The 19,909-nt window shown below is 48.2% G+C and overlaps 1 protein-coding gene across 1 annotated transcript; it reads left to right on the forward strand.

Moving 5' to 3' along the window:
- The first annotated feature begins 11,574 nt into the window (after window positions 1-11,574).
- Window positions 11,575-13,047, forward strand: LOC120848681. Its single transcript, XM_040220695.1, has one exon. The coding sequence runs from the start codon at window positions 11,575-11,577 to the stop codon at window positions 12,988-12,990; it is 1,416 nt and encodes a 471-aa protein (XP_040076629.1). The 3' UTR covers window positions 12,991-13,047.
- Window positions 13,048-19,909: the final 6,862 nt, after the last annotated feature.

Below are 19,909 nucleotides of genomic sequence, written 5' to 3' on the forward strand. Positions count from 1 at the left end.
AATACTTGAAGAACGTACCATGGTTTCGACATAAAGAACAAGTTACAAACTGTCGCACGTGCGAAGATCGACAATTCTTTCGTTACCCACTTTTCCGCGGTTGCCTTCAGTTTATTAGTTTCCTCCCGCCAGTAGTCGTTATTTTCGCGATAATGTTTTAACGGGACACCTAGATACTTTTGGGGTTCCCGAGCCCATTGGATATTTTTAGAAAAGTTTGGCGCAGAAGCGCCAAACTTGCCATAGCCCGTAACACTTCGACCAGTTGACCGCACATGCTGTGACGTCACAAAACCGCTTAGTCGCTTCCACAGCCCTTGTGACGCTTCTAGAGTCTGAACAAAAAACAGCTATATCGTCTGCATATGCTAAAATTTTTACTTCGCACTTGTGCAAAGTGAAACCCCTAATGTCCTTACATTGAATGATGTAGCGGCAGAAAGGTTCCAAAAAAATCGCGAAAAGTAACGGGGATAAAGGACACCCCTGCCGTACTGAAGAAAGAACGTTTATCCGCTTAGTGACTTCTCTGTTAATTATTAATTTTGTTGAACAGTTTAAATAAGCCATTTTTACTCCTTCGAGAATGAGAGACCCGATTCCTACGTGCTCTAAAATTTGAAAAAGTACGTCATGACATACACGATCAAAGGCTTTTCCCAAATCGATTTGGAGCAGTGCGATTGTCCGATACTCAGCATCACAACACTCCAGCACACTCCTAGCTGTGTGTATATTCGTACAAATACTCCGGCCTTTAATTCCGCAGGTTTGATGAGGTCCTACAATTTTCCAAATTACACTCTGCAACCTCCTCGCTAACACCTTCATGAGAACTTTATAATCAACATTAGCAAGGGTGACCGGTCTATAGTAGCTAGGGAAGCGTAGCTTAGAGGCGTCGTTACCTTTCGGTATCAAGACTGTATGCGTACACAAAAAGGAGCCCGGTAACCTATGATTCCGATAAGACTCATTAAAAACCCGATGCAACAACGGCGCTATTTCTTGTTTGAATTTCTTGTAAAATGCAGCGCTCAATCCGTCCGGGCCCGGCGATTTGCCTGCGCTTAGTTCATCTATCGCTTTCTCGATCTCTGTTACGCTGACTGGTTCTTCCAAAACTTGCTCGTCATCATGGTCTAACCGTGGAAGACTTGGCAGGAATTCTGCATCAAGACCCGTCTTTTTTGGTATTTTTTTGTCGAACAATGTTTCGTAGTATTCAACGAATGCACGGTGGATAAGGGCCGGATCGCTAGTCATTGTGCCTTCGTACTCTATTTCCGCTATCTGGTTTCCGCTAGCATACTTCTTTTCAAGGACAAGTGCCCGTTTGGTGGGCGCTTCCCCCAAAAGCAACCTCTCTGCTCGGGCACGAACAATCGCCCCCTTATATCGCTCTTCGTCAATTTGTTCAAGTTGCGCTTTTATGATGCTCATATCATCTTTGAAGATTCCGGGTGTCCTTCCTTCCTCCACGTGCAGCCTCTGTAAATCCGCGCGAAGACTGTTTTCTACTTTTCGCTCTTCACGCTTAATTTGACATGCCCTCTCTATTGCATCAAGCTTCACTTGTTGTTTAAATAATTCCCACTCCCTGCAGACTTCATTATCAGTTACACTGCTTGTTTGCTCCAGCCTACTTTGAACCTTTTCAGTAAATTGCTTATCGTCCAAGAGCTTAGCGTTTAGCTTCCATAACTCCCAGGAGAAGCTAGAGCGGTTCTTGCAATGACCCACTGTGAAAGTCACTAGGCTGTGGTCACTGAAAGACACGTAACTGACTGCATAACTACCACATTCGGGCACAATGTCGACCGAAACATACGCTCTGTCCAGCCTCGCATGACTGCTACCTTGGTGGTGCGTGTAGATCACACGATTACCGGTTGACGTACATTGCGCTACGTCTTCAAGTTCGAAATCTTTAACCAAATTATTTAGCTGCTCCCCGGATTTATCTCTGTTGTGTGGTCGGTTTGATCGGTCTTCAGGTGAACAGATGCAATTAAAATCTCCTAATAATACCATGATTCTATCACTCTGGAGGTAAATGGAAATATTTTCAAAGACAGTGCATCGCTCGCTTTCCACATTGGGGGCGTAAATGCATATAACCCTCCACTTTAAATTGCAGAAAGAAAAGTCACAAATAACAGAACGACCCGACGCGCATGCAATAACATTTTCCTCCATGATTCCTGATGCTTTCTTCAAAAACAGGCAACAGCCGCCTGACCTACCGACAGAGTGGCTCACACATACATTGTACCTCGACATAAACGGTCGCACCATGAGGTCAGTCTGACTCGTACACCCAACTTTTGTTTCTTGGACAGCAAGTACGTCCAGGTCGTTCTCCGTGAGTAGGCGACTAAGTTGACACTGGCGGCAACGTGCCGCTAAGCCCCTAACGTTCAGAGTTCCAATACGGAGCCCGGACGTGAGCCCTACCATTTTTTGTTTTGTTTTTGTTTTTGTTTTTAGTGTCGACAGACCAACCTCCTGGTGCTTACCTGTCGCTTGGCTCCTGCAGAGCTCGGCTCATGGCGCAGAGGGTCTCTGTGACAGTTCCCCATCGCGGGTCAGCGACGAGGACCGCAGCTTGGTGGCGTAACGACCTTTCTTTCCGATTTGTTTCCACTGGCCTTGTGGGCGATGTAGCTCCTGTGCCTCGTTGTCCTTGGTCTCATCATCCAGTCGCCGCTTCACATTCGCAAGGTCCAGTTCCATTAGTGGCTCGTTCACGTCACCCTTGTCCACGGCGTCTGTGCCTCCCGCCGTCGTCGCCTGCGTCTCCTTTCCAGGTTCCTCAGCGTCGGGCGTCGAGGCCTTGGCCGTCACCTCTGCTGCGTTGGTACCGTTAGTTGTATCACCTGTCGTAGCTTGCTCCGTTGTCTCCGGTAGGCTCGAAGGCAGCGTCGCCGCCTCCTCCGTTTCTGTTTCGTCCATGATGATTTCGTCATCTTCATTGGTGGCTCGATTAACTACTGCGCTAGCATACGAGCGCACGCACTCCTGGGACACGTGGCCGAAGCCTCGGCACTGGCCGCACCGGGGCACACGGCAGTCACGTCGTATGTGTCCTGCCCTGCTGCACCGCAGACAAATCGGCGCTCGTCCAGGGACGACCACAAGGATCGTGCCCCCGTTAAGCTTCAGCTGGTGAGGCAACTTGTCCGGCGTCATTCCCTCCTTTAGCGTGACTTTGGCAATCCTTGTGGTGGACTCGATATCCTCGAAGCCATCCACACGCCAGTTTTCCTTGCTCACCTCGTTGACAGTCCCGTACTCTTCCAAGGCTCTTCGGAGAACGTCGTTGGGGACGTCGAAAGGTACCCAATGCAGCTTGACCCGCACTTCCTGCCTGTTGGGGTCCACGGGAACGCACAGTTTACCCTTGACGGTAAGCCAGCCCAGCTTGAGAAGCCGCTCTTTCGCCGCCGCACTCTTCAGGCTGCACAGCCACACGTGTCCCATCTGGCATACGCCGAGACCTGCAACTTCTTTGAGCATGTCGACCTTTTTCAACGGTTCCTTGAAGTCTCCAATTCGAAGCGGCCTGGCATTTACGTCGCAGTGAAGATAAACTTGGTTCTTCGTTTTATCGCCCGCCGGCAACGTCGGCAACAGAATCCGGTAATCAGCGGGGATACAAAACGCCCTGTCACCACGGCCGGCAACGACCGTTATCGTCGCTCGATCGGAGCTCGCCATCCGTGCGTCCGCACTGCTCGGCAGCCGAAACACGAATCACTGAACAGCTCATTCACAGTCCCGTTGACTGCTCCAGAGCCTTATATAGCCTACATATTGAGGGTAATAATTTTTTCGGTGACCACCTCTGCGCTTATTAAGGTTCCAAGTATTCGATCTTCTCCTCGGGAGTCTGTCAAAGGGTAAACAGTGTTTTGAAGTTCGTGGACGATATCTCTTACTAAAAGGCATTGGTACAACTAATAACAATTCGGCGCAGTCCCTAAAACAATATCCACACAAACGGCTCATAAAATACATGTTATTGCTTCTCTGCGTAGCACCACTCAGGACGAAGCGAATCAAGGCAGTTTCTTCACTTTAAAATACTGTAAACGACTTTATTTTCGTGAGGACCTAATTCTCGCAAAGTTCGCGAATCGCCTACAATTCCGAAAAATAGGTCCCGTGAACAATTCCGGCAAAATGTAAAAACATTAAAATCTATATTGCGATCCCAGCGCGTCGCGAAAATTAGAATTTGCGAAGTATTCCAAAACTCCAACTTTGACCTAAATCGCGAAATATTGAGCCCGCGAAAAATAAATATTTTACAGTAGTTGTTTTGCCTTTCCTTTTTAGTAGTTGACTATTTAATATGGTAGTTAATGTCACTATTTTAAAGTCACTATTCACATCACGTACAATGGTGAGAATACACGTTCAGTGAACTAACATTGTGCTAACAAAATCATGCCCAACGTATCTGTTCACAGCACCTGCTGAAGCTTTCCAGCATCAGCAAATGTTGTGGTTGTAGTTCCCGAACCCCGTTTGTGATTGGTGTGCAAGGAACTGATCAGGTGTGTTCTTGATAGAAAAAAGGAAACAATAACATAAACTGGGCTGATTTATCAGTGCGATGCTGCGCAATTCAGCTTCAGTGTACTTCAGGCGCTTCAGTGTACTTCAGGCGCTTCAGTGTACTTGATATCTGCTTGAAGTGAACTTCTAGAAGGGGAGCTTTTCAATATATTGGTAGTTTAAGACAAGCTACCAAAGTATTGCAGTCAAAAGGTACTTAGAGCATAACAAAACAGTATTTACGATTTTCAGGTATTTTAAGAGTATTCTGCACGTATTTTTGATTGCTCCATTTTTTTTAGGGTTGGAGTATATTTTGCATGAATTAAATAAATATTTCAAGAAATATATGTGAAAGGTATTTTGTGCCTATTAATTTAGTATTTACATATTTCAAAACGCATGAAGGGAACTTCAAATGTAGTTTAAGTAAAGGTATTTTAAAATTATTTTTAGAAGTATATTTTAGTACTAAGTAAAAAAAAAAGAAGTTTATATTTTCGGTCTATTTTTCGTGTACTTACAATTATGAACTGTACTTCAAATACACTCAAATTAGAATGTGGTATATTTCAAACGTATTAGTTTTCGCTAAGGGATGTTCTGCCAAGAGCAACATTCAAACTTTCCCGCGCTTTCCAGCGGGGGCACGTCACGTGTTGCAACCTTGCAAATCGAGCAGACACGCTAAAAACAAGGTATTTGCACATTTGTTGTTTTTGTTTTTCTTTGGTTCGCTGGCGTGAGCATCTCCAGCATTCATTTCACGCTGTCAAACTCTATCTAACCCGTCGGCAACGAGCCGTACTTCCCTATTTGACGTCGCAGTTTAAGTTTTGCCTCTCAGCATCTCTTAAATTAAAAAACTTCGCGAAATAAAATTATTGTCACTTGCAATTTATGTTACAAGTTCCAATCTGTATGTTAATTTGTATAAATTTATTTATTTATTTCATACTGCAGACCTTTACAGGTCCAAGCGGATGGCGGAAAAGAAGCAAACAAATAACGCTACATAAGCAGTCTAAACATACCGCAACACCAAGGCAGGTCACAAAACACAAATTATCGCGTCGTACGAAAACACAAGTCAACGCTACATGAACATTCGCTACATACAAATGCCACTAAATATATAATGTTACGCTTAAGCACAGACACGTGACATTGATAATGTAAAATTTTTAATATCTTACAAGTATTTAAAGCTTGTAGCATTAACACTGATAAAAATTCATCCTAGTACTACCGAAATATATTGGCGCTAACACATACATGCATACTACAAAACATAAAAGATGCTCGTAGTGAAAAAATAAATAAATATATGAAGCGTTGTAATGATGATGACAAATTAGGCTAAGAAAACAATTCCTGGGGTAAAAAAATTCACTCGCTTATTAATCGTGGAAAACATGAAAATTTAAATATACTGGTACGCGCTAAATAGAGGAGAATTAAGTAGTAATAGTCAGTATGTCTGGTTCATCTTGTTGAAAGCTGGCTAACATAGATACTAGGGTTAACTGAAGTACTTTTCTCCAGATCAGTGACCATGAAAAATGTTTCCCCGGAGCTTATTTTTAAGAGTGAGAGATGCAGTGTCGCGAACTCGTACTGCTACGGGGGCAAGTTACGGCTTGCGAAAACGCACTAAGACGGTGTGCGGCGAAAGCATGCAGTTCAGCGTCGCAAGCTGACCACTTCCGCAAGTGCGGAACGCATGCACGGGGTAGGCCTATTGTTCGCACGTGGACTACTCTGTCGTGGGCTTGAAATATTCCCGACACTATGCTAAGCATCCATGTAGTTTAGATAGTGGGTAGATTCCGAGCTCGAAAGAACTGCAAGACCACCAGCCATATTATGCACGCAATGGGAGTGTTCCAGCGCTAGCCGATAGATGGTGCCAGTGTGCCGGGGAGCTCTCTCGTCGTAAGCGGTCCCCGGCGGTTGAGACGCACTCGATTACACTCATTCGCTAATGTGAGAATTCAGGCTGAACAAAGCAACGGTTAGCGTTTACCCGAAGAGAGTTCGTTATATCAATGGCACGTTCGCACTCACCGGTTTTATTTTCAGCAAGGTACGTCTGCCATCTCGCGGGTTTTGAGCAAACTACTAGAAAGGGTTGTTGCAGCGCTGACTTTAAAGGCTTTTCTATAGAAATCAGAGAAGTAACTAAACAAGAAAAACCCAGCAAGAACAGGAGTATTAATAAAATATGATTGTAATTGCGTTAGGCCGATGAAACAATAAACTGCTACTGAAAAGAAAACAATACGCAGAACGAATGAAATATTTACATCTCTGAGGGGGATCGGTGGCCTAGTGGGCTAGCGCACACCAGCTCGGAGCACGTGGAGTGAAAGCTCGAGCTGCACGATCCTGGGCTCAATCTCAACCTTTGCCCGTTTCGATCTGGATGAGCATCGTACCGGCGTGTCGTGTATCACTACTTTGTGATGCACGTTAAAGACCCCAGGCTAGCGGTTGTACTATACTGGCTAAATTGCTCATCTACAGCTGGGAGACTCGTCGCCCGTTGAGGCAGACCAAGTTCTAAGCTGTATAAACACATAACCCACTTTTGTTTTAGATCTCTGCGTGTGAACGTGTCGTGTTCAGCCGCACGACCGTTATTGACCTGGAAATACTGGAACATCACTTACAACAGCTGAATCTATTGCAAATAAGACTTATTCATTATAAGCACCTCCATCTCTCGGCGGTCGCACGAACTACCGAGCCTCCGCTCCATCTTTGTGGCTTCGCCTAAAAGGAACGCGAAGCCCTAGCAGCACTTCGACGGGCCGTCATCGAGCGTCTGCCAGTAACGGAGAGACCAAGGTCTATGGCAGAAACGCGGACCGGGGAGGCGGTAGAAGAGGGTCAGCATCCTGATAACTTTCTTGGACTACGTGTCCGAGGGGGAGCTCAGAAACTTGGCTACCACTCCCCTCCGGCACCCCGGACCTGCCGCGCTCCAAATTTCTTTATTGACCTCACAATTATACCGTCAGAACCATCCTAATTGGCGAAAGTGTTTTGCATATCGCCCAGGCTCCCAGCTACCGGCGGCGCACGAGACGAGAGCCTGAATGTTGGGATGTGGACTCGTGTAGGGCTCTCAATTTTTAATACACGCCAATTCCTTCCTTTCTTCCACCTTCCCCGCTTTGCCTGCATAGCGTTCTCAGAATTAGTTCTTATTATGATGTGTTTTTTTTTACAGCAGAGTTAAGGACTAGTTTCCCCAGTATCGTGTCCGGTACCAAACAATGTCAACACCAGTGGTCGGCAAAACACTCTGGTTGCCGCCGTCGCCCATAGATGATGGAAGCTGTCCAGAGTATTGTGTTTGCCGGTTGTCTGCCTACCGCCGTCATTCATAGATCGCGGCAACCTTTCCAGCCCCAGAAACCAGACAGCTGGTTGCTGCTGTCACTCATAGATGGTTGCAAAATGTTTCCGGTGGAAGAGCGGGAACGGAACGAGCGGCGATGTGCACAGCAGCAGCGCGAATGGTTCCGCAACCGCCGCGAGGCCGCTAGCGCTTAAAGTTCCACTGCGTCGAGTGCTTCAGACTCCCTTGCAAAAGAAGAGCAGATCGCTCGCCTGGAAAGCCACCGCCGAGAACAGAAGCTTCAGGTCCGCTGCTCTTCCTTCTTCACCAAAGTGGAAAGGCTGAAAGTTTTTTTTTTTTAAATTGTTTTTACATTTTTATTTGGCGGTGGTTCCAGAATGCATTATATTAGCGAGCCTGGTGGCCTGGACCTGACAGGTGTCTTGGTTTCGTTGAAAATTACTGAGACGACACCAACAATCTGATCATTGGGGAAACTGTTTCCCGCAACAACGTGACAAGCAATGCAAGAAGTAACCTCGCGAAAGAATCGACAGTTGCCCCGGTGTCTTATAGTGGTAGTTGTTTTACTTGCTGTGGACGGAACCGACACAAATGTGTGAAGCAGTCTTAACCAGTCATTAATACAGTAATGTGTTTAGAGAATTTTACATATATTTAAAAAATTTGACAGAGCCCGCGGTAAAAGCAGGCGAAGCTGGCTGTGCCGATTCTCTACTCAAATAGATTTAGCAAAACGCTATGATTATTTCAAGCTTCCCTGTAAAACATCAGATTGAAAGTAAAAGAACAACGCAAGCTGTATACTTACTTCGGTAGGTTTCTTATTTCTGAGTTGATCACACTACGAGACACAGCAGCAGTATGGCATCACGCTCCCATAGTAGCGCTCTGTCCGTATCCTCAAACACGGGTCGCCATGTTTCAGGATACGCACGGCTTCCGAGATTTTTGGCGCGCAGAACTCTTCACGCCAAAAATCTCGAAGGTCCAGTGGCTGCGAAAGAAGGTTGGCGCAACGTCCGAGAGGTGGCGCACAAATCTAATCATTTTCTCTACAAAAAAAAAAAACAAAAAAAACAACAACAAAACAACAAACAAACACATTGACAAAACAAGTGCCAGCTACGTTATTTGAAACACCTTTAAAGTAATAACGGAGACGTAAAACTCGGCGTAAGTTATTGTAACAACCGCGTAGGTCACTTTTGTACCATGGAAATAGTCTGGGTGGTCTGCGATTTGTCCTAATGATAATAATCACATGGGGACGGCAATATTTGCTTCGCATCCCATTTGAGAGCCGAAGCTCTCGTTTTTCAAAAAAAAAGAAAAAGTTTTTACGTTATTGAACATTGCTGTTCGGTCTCATATATTCAATATCTTGAATTTAGGCGCGTCTTACAAATTACAAGTGGAAACAAGTATACATTAAATGCACATGTAAAATGATCTTAAAAATTTCAAAACATGCGATTTGAAATAGCGTCTCTTCGCCTGCCCTATACATTTTTATTTGGTGTATCGACAAGTAACGCCGGTGCACTCGTCTAGGAAATGACCTCCATTTCTTATGGCCCATTCGTCTGGGGCACACCACACTCGTCCAGTGCAGTAAACTCTTTCCACTTTAGTATACGGAAGGCTGGTGGGGAAAAGAGGAAGCTCCCCTCTAGCCTTCTCTGTACCACGAACCGCACTGCACCGGTGCGATGCGAGCCCAGACGAATTGGCCATTAGTGCCAGTGCACCGGAGTTATCGGTGCAAGATATCTACCAAAACATTTATGAGGCAGAGATGGAACACAATATTTTCCATCACATATTGCTATCCTAAAGAAATAGGTTTGGTGTGTTCAAAAAATACCATATCTTCCAAAAGTTTTCACTCGTATGCCGGCGACCAACAAACAAAGAAGCACGGTGTCTGCAGTGATTTTCTCGCACTTCCGTCTCGTCTCAGGGAGTACATGATTTATTACACACGCGAGCAGCGGTGTAACAATCACGCTAACGGGCGGATGGCGTGATCAAAGACGGCATATTCCAGTGCCCCTAAACATTTACAGCGTCGGTCCCCGTGGACACGAGATATTGACGCGTCTTTCATCTGTTGCTGTGGGCTTCCGGTCTTGAAGGCCCCAAGTTTTATACAAGGCCTGTACGTGACGTCATCACTTTGTGCTGGTGGTCAATGTAGAGTATTCCTACCTGGTTTTGCTGCGAAAAACGAATTCGCCGGTGCTAAGAACATGCTGCGGAATTAAAATATTTTGGCGGGCTAGTTGGTTATACATACTAAATTACAAATAGCGCTAGGACGAGGACAGACGAAGAAGTGGACAGGACAGGCGTTAACTCACAACTGGCGGTTTTATATACAACGTTAAAGAAGAAGGTGAAGGAAGTGTCTGGAGTTGAAAAAAGAAGAAATAGGTCTTTTTTCTAACCGGGGCGCTCTAAGAAGATTGTTAAACTAGAAAGACTAAAGCACAGTAGACCAAAACGAAAATAGTAAAAATAAACAAAAGTAATGATTTTGAACTCTATACGATACTATTCTGAAGGCTTAAGAAAATAACCACTGGACCGTGGGACACAAAACATTACAACAAACAAAACGACAAAAGCAGCGAAACAACCGTTACCGAGCATGATTGGGAAAAACACCATCTCGTTCTCAGGAGTGGGGTACAACTGCAACAGTGCGGCTGTAGCCCACTGTTGGATGGATGCGTAAAAATTGAAAAATGCAAGTCAACATTAACACGCGAAATTGTAGAAGCCGAACGCAGTCCAGCGGAGTGTACGAGGCAATTTTAACATCTTCGCTTTGACCCTCAGGCTAACATCGCCGGTCGTCTGCAACTGCACTACCATCGCAGCTGCAACGTCACCACGCAAGGACCGCTGACGGGCTGCGGATGTCGAGGATACGGAGCAACGCCCACCGACGCCGCGGCATATAAGCGACAGACAAGCGTGAAAGCAGCGCAGTCCAGCGGAGTGTACGAGGCGATTTTAACATCTCCGCTTTGACCCTCAGGCTAACATCGCCGGTCGTCTGCAACTGCACTACCATCGCAGCTGCAACGTCACCACGCAAGGACCGCTGACGGGCTGCGGATGTCGAAGATACGGAGCAACGCCCACCGACGCCGCGGCATATAAGCGACAGACAAGCGTGAAAGCAGCGCAGTCCAGCGGAGTGTACGAGGCGATTTTAACATCTCCGCTTTGACCCTCAGGCTAACATCGCCGGTCGTCTGCAACTGCACTACCATCGCAGCTGCAACGTCACCACGCAAGGACCGCTGACGGGCTGCGGATGTCGAAGATACGGAGCAACGCCCACCGACGCCGCGGCATATAAGCGACAGACAAGCGTGGAAGCAGCTCTGATTCTTTCTTCGGCGTCCGAAGTGGACGGTTGCCGCTGAGCTGCGTCCGCTGTCGTCTCGAAGCACGCTGTGTTGTTCCTGCTGTCACATCTAACGCCGAAAACCTCGCCGGTACGAGCGTTGAACTTCAGCCTTTTTTTTTCTGGGGCCTTCTGGGAGACGCCGAACATCGCCCGGTCTACCGCAAGCAAGCGCCGCGGGGGGCCCGTGCAGAGCCAACCTCAGCCCCTTGCCGACGACGGAATGTCTGCTGGCCAACGTTCATCCCAAGTTGACAGGCCCACCTACCACCTGGAGCCGGAGCACGTGCTGTCGGGGACTCGTCCGTCTCCCCGACAAGCTCATGAGGTAGCCGAATCTTCGGAGGACGACTCTACCTTCAAGGAAGGCATCTCCGATATGGACGACTCTGAAGGGTCCCAAGACTGGACGGAATCGCGAGGCAAAAAGCGCCGACGGAAAAGTGGCGGCTCGGGCACGTCCGGGACTACTAGCCACAGGCTACTTGAAGAGGGGTTCACCGTCTTGTTCGCCCCCACCAACTCCGACTCGGTTGCGTCGCTCAGTCCATCCAAGCTTACAGAATACGTCGAATGTGCTGCGCCAGGTGCCGTCAAAGAAGTCCGCGTCAACAAGGCAAGGAACTTAATCGCGGTCGAAGCACGGACACCCAAGCTCAAGGGAGTACTCCTGGACCTCAAGGTACTCTGCACCACTCCTGTCCGAGCATTCCTCCCCAGTCCCCCGAACACCTGCATCGGGCTTATCAGGGACGTGGAACTCGGCCTTTCTGACGCTGACATCCGGAACCAGATACGGGCTCCAGTCAAGATCTGGGACGTGCGGCGACTTGGGGAGAAGTCTAAACTCGTGAAGATTGTCTTCCTCGGGAAGACGCGGCCCGACTCCCTCCTTTACGGACTAGTTCGAACTCCGGTCCTGCCTTTCAAGGTAAAAGCCCTGCAGTGTCGGCGGTGCCTCCGTTACGGCCATATATCCGCGGTCTGCAATCGTCCCCAAGCATGCGCACGATGCGGCGCCTCACACGACGGCGGGTGCGAATCACCCGAACCAAAGTGCATCAACTGTCGTCAGAGCCATGAGGCCACGTCCTCGTCCTGCCCAACCCGACGTCGAGAGGTCGCCATCTCGCGTTACCGCTCAGAAAACAACGCAACGTTCCGGGATGCTCGCGAAGCACTCCGTAACTCCTCGTCAGCCAAGTCAGAAAAGAATTCACGCAGTGAGCAGGGTAGCACCCCCTCAGACAAGAATGTACCCCAAGACGCGCGTCCTTCCCCGACTGACACTCATGCACCGGCGGTATCATCCCCTACCTGCCAAGAAACCGATGCCACTCCCGGCACCAGCCTCTCAGCCTCCAGCACCACGGTAAAACAGGCCTGGGCAGAAACTGTCAAAAGCTCGAAACCATCCAAAGGCCGCGACACCCGAGCTTCTCGACAAGGCGTACCTGTGCCGCCATCTTCAGGCCACACTGAAGTCGCCGCCCCCTTCTCGCCGCATCCCTTCAAGTCCACTGTAACCATGATCTTTGGCGCCGTGCGTGACCTAATCCACATCCTGCCAACATCCTCGTTCCGTAAGTTCCTGGAAGCCGTCCTAGCGCTCGAGGGCATCATAGGGGCGCTGCTCTGAAGCTCGACTGACAGCGGTACCCTTAGCCCCGCTGATGCCTCCCTCAGTGCATCAGTCCCCTGCTAGAGGGTGACGACAGACCCCTGTGGCTCTACAGTGGAACTGTGCAGGTCTGCTGACCAGACTGGCAGAGTTGTCCCTCTACCTTCAACAATGGAAGATACCCATTTTAGCTCTTTGCGAAGCTGGTCTCCCAGGAAATCGCAGCATCCCTGGGTATTTTGCTTATAAAAACCCGTCCATACCAAGCTTTCCAAACGGCAGCGCTGCAATTTATATCCAAAAAGCTATCCCTCACCATGTCGTGGATGTCTCTGACCTCTGCACTGTTAACCGGGACCTCGTTGCGGTGCGTGCTGAGATCGCCGGGCGGCGCCTCACTATTATCTCAATTTATGTCCGCCCAGGAGGGGGCGCTGTGGAGGTCGCCGGCTTGGTGGATTCCCTGCGCACCAGGATCACCGATCCGGTTGTGATCTGTGGGGACTGGAACGCTCATCATGCTCTATGGGGTGACACCAGAGAAGATGCAAGGGGCAGGATGCTGGCAGAACAGTTTGGAGAACACAACCTTGTTGTGGCCAACGACGGCTCCCCGACATTTTTCCGGCCACCCTGCACTTTCAGTGCCATCGACGTCACAGCCCATTGACCGGAGATTGTCTTGGCGGGTTGCAGCCGACACCATGGGCAGTGATCACTTCCCAGTCTTCATCGACATCATAGGCCTACAACGTCCTGGGGTCCACGAGATCTCCGTTATTCACTGGGTGACCGGTTCCGAGACAACCTAGGGCGATCTACACGACCCCTCCTGGAGGCCATCAGCGACGCGGCGAAAGAAGCCACAATCAAGGCATCCGTACCTACATCCTTCCCTGCACCCGACCTGACCCTTCTAAACCTGTGTGCAGCAAGACGGAGGGCCCAGAGACTTCTGCAACGTAAGGGTGGCGTGACCTTTAAGACCCTCTTTAACAGGATTGACGCTGCCCTACGACGCTATGCCAAAAAATGCTTCAAGCGGCAGTGGGATTTGATCTGCTCTTCGGTGGATGCAACCACACCAGCCCGGCGTATCTGGAGGCTTATGGACAGTGTGTCCGGGAAAAGAATGTACAGCCTCCCATTCGCTTCTCTGGCCCTATGAACGGGAAAGCTACAAGCGGCCCTGGCCGAAGACTTTGCTACTCTATATGCCGCGGCCGTTTCCCAGCCAAAGCCGCGCTGCCACGCGGATAAAGCACCTTTCTGCATGGATGCCCCTTTTACGGAATCCGAACTGCGATCCGCACTGAGAGCCTCCAAGAGACGAGGGGCACCGGGACCAGACGGGGTCACGACGCAAATGTTACAGAACCTGCCAGATTCACGTTTACAGGAACTTCTTTCGTCGTTCAATGATATCTGGGCCTCATCAGAATCTCCAGCGGTTTGGCGACTGGCATGGGTGGTCCCTGTACTCAAGAGTGGCAAACCAGCAGGAGACTTATCGTCCTACCGGCCGGTGTCCCTCACCTCATGCGTTGCCAAGCTCTTCGAGCGGCTGGTACACGCCCGCTTGATCTGGTGGCTGGAGGAACACAACCTACTCCCGTCAAATATAACTGGGTTCAGGTCCCGTCTCTCCGCACAAGACAGTATCCTGGACATTGTCAGTGCAGTGCAGCATACAGCAGCTAGCCGTAAGTCTACCGTGGCGGCATTCTTCGATATTCAGGCTGCATTCGACAATGTGGAACCGGCATCAGTCCTGGCCCAACTAACCTCTTGGGGTATCACGGGAAGAGTTCAGGGCTTCCTCGAGGGTTTTCTTTCGGACAGATCAATCCAAGTCAAACTGAGCAACACACTCAGCCAGTCAAGACCGGTGCAACGCGGTCTACCCCAGGGCAGCGTCCTGTCGCCTCTACTCTTTAACATCGCCATTGCGGGCCTCCCAGCCGCTCTTCCCAACTCAAGGATCCCGATTGGCATTTCTATGTACGCGGAAGACTTATGCATCTGGGTCTCTGGCTTCCGACACCCAACCTTGAGAGCCATAATGCAATCCGCCATAAACAAGATCCAGGCCTTCCTCGAGAACCAAGGTCTTTCAATTTCCGGTCACAAGGCAGCAGCCATGGTCTTCCCAGGAAGGAACCGCCGGTTGCGGGAGGTCAAGCTCCAACTGGACTCGCAGCCCCTGCGCCTTGTATCAAAGCACCGCTTCCTCGGCATTACTCTTCAGAACCGCTGCAAGTGGCACGACCAGATAAAGGCCGTCACGGCTTCCACCATCTCTTCCCGGAACGCTGTGTGCCGGGTCGGAGGGCAGAACTGGGGCAACTCTCCCCGATCCATGCTGACCCTTCATTCTTCTTTGGTGGTGAGCCGACTCATGTATAGCTTACCATACATGGACCTCCTCCCCAGTCAGGCCGACAAACTCGAACGGCTACACCGTGCGGGCCTGCGAACATCGCTAGGCGTTCCCAGAAGCGCCAAAAACGAGAGGGTGTATGAGGAGGCCCGGTCGCTTCCTTTGCACCTCCAAGCCTCCCAACGCCTTTTGCTGCAAGTCATTCGTCTAGGGGAGACTCATCCTGGCCAGTCCCGGATCAAGAGGCTCAGGACCCGAACTCAATCCAAACTCAGCCTCGCCACCAAGACCCTTGCCGCACTTGGATGGGAACCCCCCCAGATAATCAACCCGCACGGCAGGACACCCCCTTGGGAGGCAGGCCTGCAGTTAGCCGAACTCCTACCCGGCGTCCGCAAGAAGGCCAACACGCCTCCTCTGGTTCTCAAAGCAGCTGCACAAGAACAGCTAGCAGCAAGGTACCCTCGGCATCTACACATATACACGGACGGTTCGGTGGACAGGTCTCGGCAAAGCAGCACGGCAGCCTACCACATCCCGGACTTACAAAAAGACAGGAGCGCCCGCACTACTCACATGGTGCCGTCCACGACCGCCGAGCTGCTGGCGATCGCAGAAGCCCTGACTGCGACGAAGTCGCTGCCTCCACAACAAATCGTTGTCCTCACGGACTCACGTGGAGGAATTCAGCGCATACGCAAACCTGGTCCATGCCCCACTGCCAACGAGGTGAGACGGGTAGTCCGCCAGCTTGAAGAACATGGACACTCCATCTCGCTCCAGTGGGTCCCATCCCATGTGGGCCTCCGCGGAAACGAGATTGTGGACCGCATAGCCTTACGTGCCCACGACCTCTCTCCTACACTAAGGGCGCCTCCTAATCCCAAGCGCTACCAGCAAGCCATCCAGGCTTTCTTCTCGGATATTTCCCCCTGGAGCAGCTCAAAGCGGCCACCTTGCCTGACCCAGGGGTTAAAACGGTCCGACGCGACGCTGCTCTTCCGACTTAGAACAGGGAGCGCATACACAGGGAAGCTCCTCCACCGGTTTGGACGCAGAGACACTCCGCTCTGTCAGCGGTGTGCGGTCACAGAGGACGAGGTTCACATAGTCTGGGGCTGCCCTCTTCACGAGGAAGCTCGAAGGACGTTTCTCTCCGCCCTATCCTCACAACACATCCGACCGATGACAGCACCAGACGTAGTTTTCCCTGAAGGTCCCAGGCATAGAAGACGGATCATACAGTCCCTCCTACTGGGTTTCCTACGAGAGACCGGTCTAGCAGAGCAACTATGACGCCCTCCTGCTCTTCCGCTAAGTGCCACTAGCCCAGCCCGGACTCGCTAACTGGCTCACTGAGACATGAATGCTGCTGGTTTATTTTGCCTCCCCCCCCCTCCCCCCCTACTCACCTAAGTCCCATCTTAAACCCTCCTCCTATCCCAGGGCGGAACAACGCTTGCACTTTTGGCAAAGCTAACCCTGCCTTCCCCACATCACGACACCCCCCCCCCCCCCCCCCCCTGGAAGCAGCGCAGTCCAGCGGAGTGTACGAGGCGATTTTAACATCTCCGCTTTGACCCTCAGGTGGGTGCAGGTCTTAGTTTGACATTTGACTGCATTCATCATTCCGCTGGTCTGCCTGCTGTTGTACATTGCTGTGGTACATTGCAAATCATGTCTTCGCCAGAAGAGAGCATTGATTGCATCGCTTGTTTGAAACAACTAACACCTGACAGCCAAAAGCTAAAATGTGCAGAATGCAACCTTTTCTACCATGTTGAAAAATGTGCGGGAGTTATCAAAACTAAATTCAAAGCTATGACTCCCTTTGATTTGTTGTCTTGGAGGTGTACAACATGTACTGTACACTCCCAGCGGCAATCGCTGCCAACTGACAGTCAGACGGGAGCACTAGCCCCCGAAACTGAAGAAGGCACTCAGTCTCCGAAAGACCTGATGACGCAGCTCTTAAAAACTAACCAAACACTAATGGAGGTCTTGAGTAGAATTGAGACAATTGAAGAAAAAACTAAATTTGCAGTCAACAAAGCATGACACAGTTATTCAGAAACTGGATAAGCAGGAAAAGACCATCGAAGCGATCGAGAAAACAACTGACATGCTGTCGAAGCAGTACGACGACTTGATAAAAAAAGTTGACTCACTCTCACATGTCACAAACGAGCTGAAAAAAAAGTCAAAAGAACTAGAAAAACTAGGTACAGAAAGGGACGCGCGAATTAAAAAGCTTGAATGGGCGGTTGAAAACGCTGAGCAATATTCGCGGCGGAAGAACATAGAAATTCACGGTATCGTCCAGAATAATCAAGAAGACCTGGCAGCGGTTCTCGGTAATCTAGCAGCAAGGCTGGACCTTCCTGTGCCTCAACCGGATAAGATTGAGTCTGTGCATAGATTGAAAGCGAGGGAAGGAAAAATCCCGCCAATCATCGTGCGGTTCAGGGACAGGTCGGAGAGAGATAGATGGGTCAATAAGCGTTCTGCATTAAAATCTGAACGCATTTTTATCAACGAGAGCCTAACGAAGCTCCAGCGATGGTTGTTTTGGAACGCGAAAGAATGTGCAAAGGAAAAAGGCTATAAATATGTCTGGATGAGTAATGGAAAAATTCTAGTAAGGCGGAAAGACGGGGCGGCTGTGATACGTATCGAGGATGAGAGTGACTTGAACCACATCCGCTGATATGACCTCGTGCAACTCATTTACAGATTGGGACAGGTACACCAAAAATTTACTAGTTGAGGACGGAATAGAAGGCAGCCGGCAGATTCTCCATCTCATTCAAATCAATGTTAGAAGCCTTAAAAAACACTGGGGCGAACTAAATGTATACCTGAGGGATACACTCATAGATATAGAGATACTAATACTAACCGAAATAAATATCGAAGCGACAGAGCCTTTGTCTTTTAATTTTGATGAATTTCACGCATTTTCAGCACGCCGCCAAGGCAGAAAAGGAGGAGGAATTCTTGTATACGTAAAAAATACCTGGCTAACTGATCGTATTGAGCTGTCTTTGAAACACGCAGAGGTTCTTGTGATTACTATTCATAAAGCAGAACTGTCATTTACAATTTGTTCTGTGTATAGACCGCCCAGCAATAATTTACAATTGTTCTATGAAGAATTCTCGAAATTACTAAATAGGTTTAATAACAATGATCAACTCGTATTAGCAGGTGACTTTAATATAGATACCATGTGCCATAAGAAAACGGGAGTTACGGAATATCTCGACATATTGTCTAACTACGGTTTATATAATTTAATTAACGATTACACAAGGGAAGAGTACCTAGGGCATACAATTACCAGATCGTGCATTGATCATGTGATAGTAAGGTTGAGTAACTTAAAATTTCTAGGGGAACTATTAAACAAAAGGTAGCAGATCATTATTTTGTTGCGCTTAGGACAATAAACGAAGAGCATACGACCGTGAGAGGGAAAAATGAACGTAAACAAATCATTGACAATAAAAAAGTAGATGACATTATTCAAAGATATAACTGGAATGCTTTGCTTCACCTGGATCACATCACTCTCTATGATGCGTTAGTTGAAACATTTAAAAATATATACAGTCTACTAGAACAATAAAGCTAAAGCCGAGAAAACCTGAAAATGATTGGATCGATAAAGAAATACTAGAAATGAGTATTGAAAAAAACAAATTATAGAATAGGTGTAAGCAAAATCCGCATGACATAAAATTAAAAGAAGAATTCAGACGAGTACGAAACAACCTCACTGCGAAAATTAGACTTGCTAAAAAGAGATTTCATATGACGCAACTCCAGCACTGCAGGAAGAACTTAAGAGAAACATGGAATATCGTAAATCAAATAATTGGCAGACCCCCTAAAGATAATATAGATGCATGTATACAAAAAACTTTCGGTGCAACTGACTTTGATAAGCTTAGCAATGAGTTTAATAACACCTTCATCACAAAGATACAAGACTTGCGTAACCAAGTAAACAGCAATTCCCTAAGCTATTAGGGAATTCAACTGTTTCGGCGTACTTACCCCAAATGACAGAATCAGATCTAGAATACATAGTTAACAATATGTCTATAACAAAGCCAGCGGGATTTGATGAAATAAGATTTAGAGATATAAAACATAACATAGACTGCTTAAAACGCGTTCTGCTTGCTATAATAAATGGTATCTTGTCTACAGGAAATATACCCAGTAAGTTAAAAGTTTCAATAGTACGGCTAATTTATAAGAAAGGAAACAAGAAAGATATTGCTAATTACAGGCCCATCGCGTTGTTGCCGGCAATTTCTCAGATAATGGAAAAATTTGTTTTACAAGTCATGACTTCGTTTTGTGACAAATTCTCACTAATAAGCAACTGCCAGTATGGATTCCGGCAACAAAGAGGCACGATACTTCTACTGGAGGAGATAGCAGACTTAATTAATGAACAAATTGATAATAACAAAATAGTACTTACGCTGTTTTTAGACCTGACAAAGGCCTTTGATACAATAGATCACTCACTTTTAATTGAGAAAC

Source organism: Ixodes scapularis, unplaced genomic scaffold (assembly GCF_016920785.2).
Source record: "Ixodes scapularis isolate PalLabHiFi unplaced genomic scaffold, ASM1692078v2 PGA_scaffold8__174_contigs__length_109621045, whole genome shotgun sequence".
NCBI lineage: Eukaryota > Metazoa > Arthropoda > Arachnida > Ixodida > Ixodidae > Ixodes > Ixodes scapularis.

Coding starts and splice junctions, on each gene's coding strand:
- LOC120848681 (XM_040220695.1), top strand. CDS start 11,575: ATGTCTGCTGGCCAACGTTCATCCCAAGTTGACAGGCCCACCTACCAC.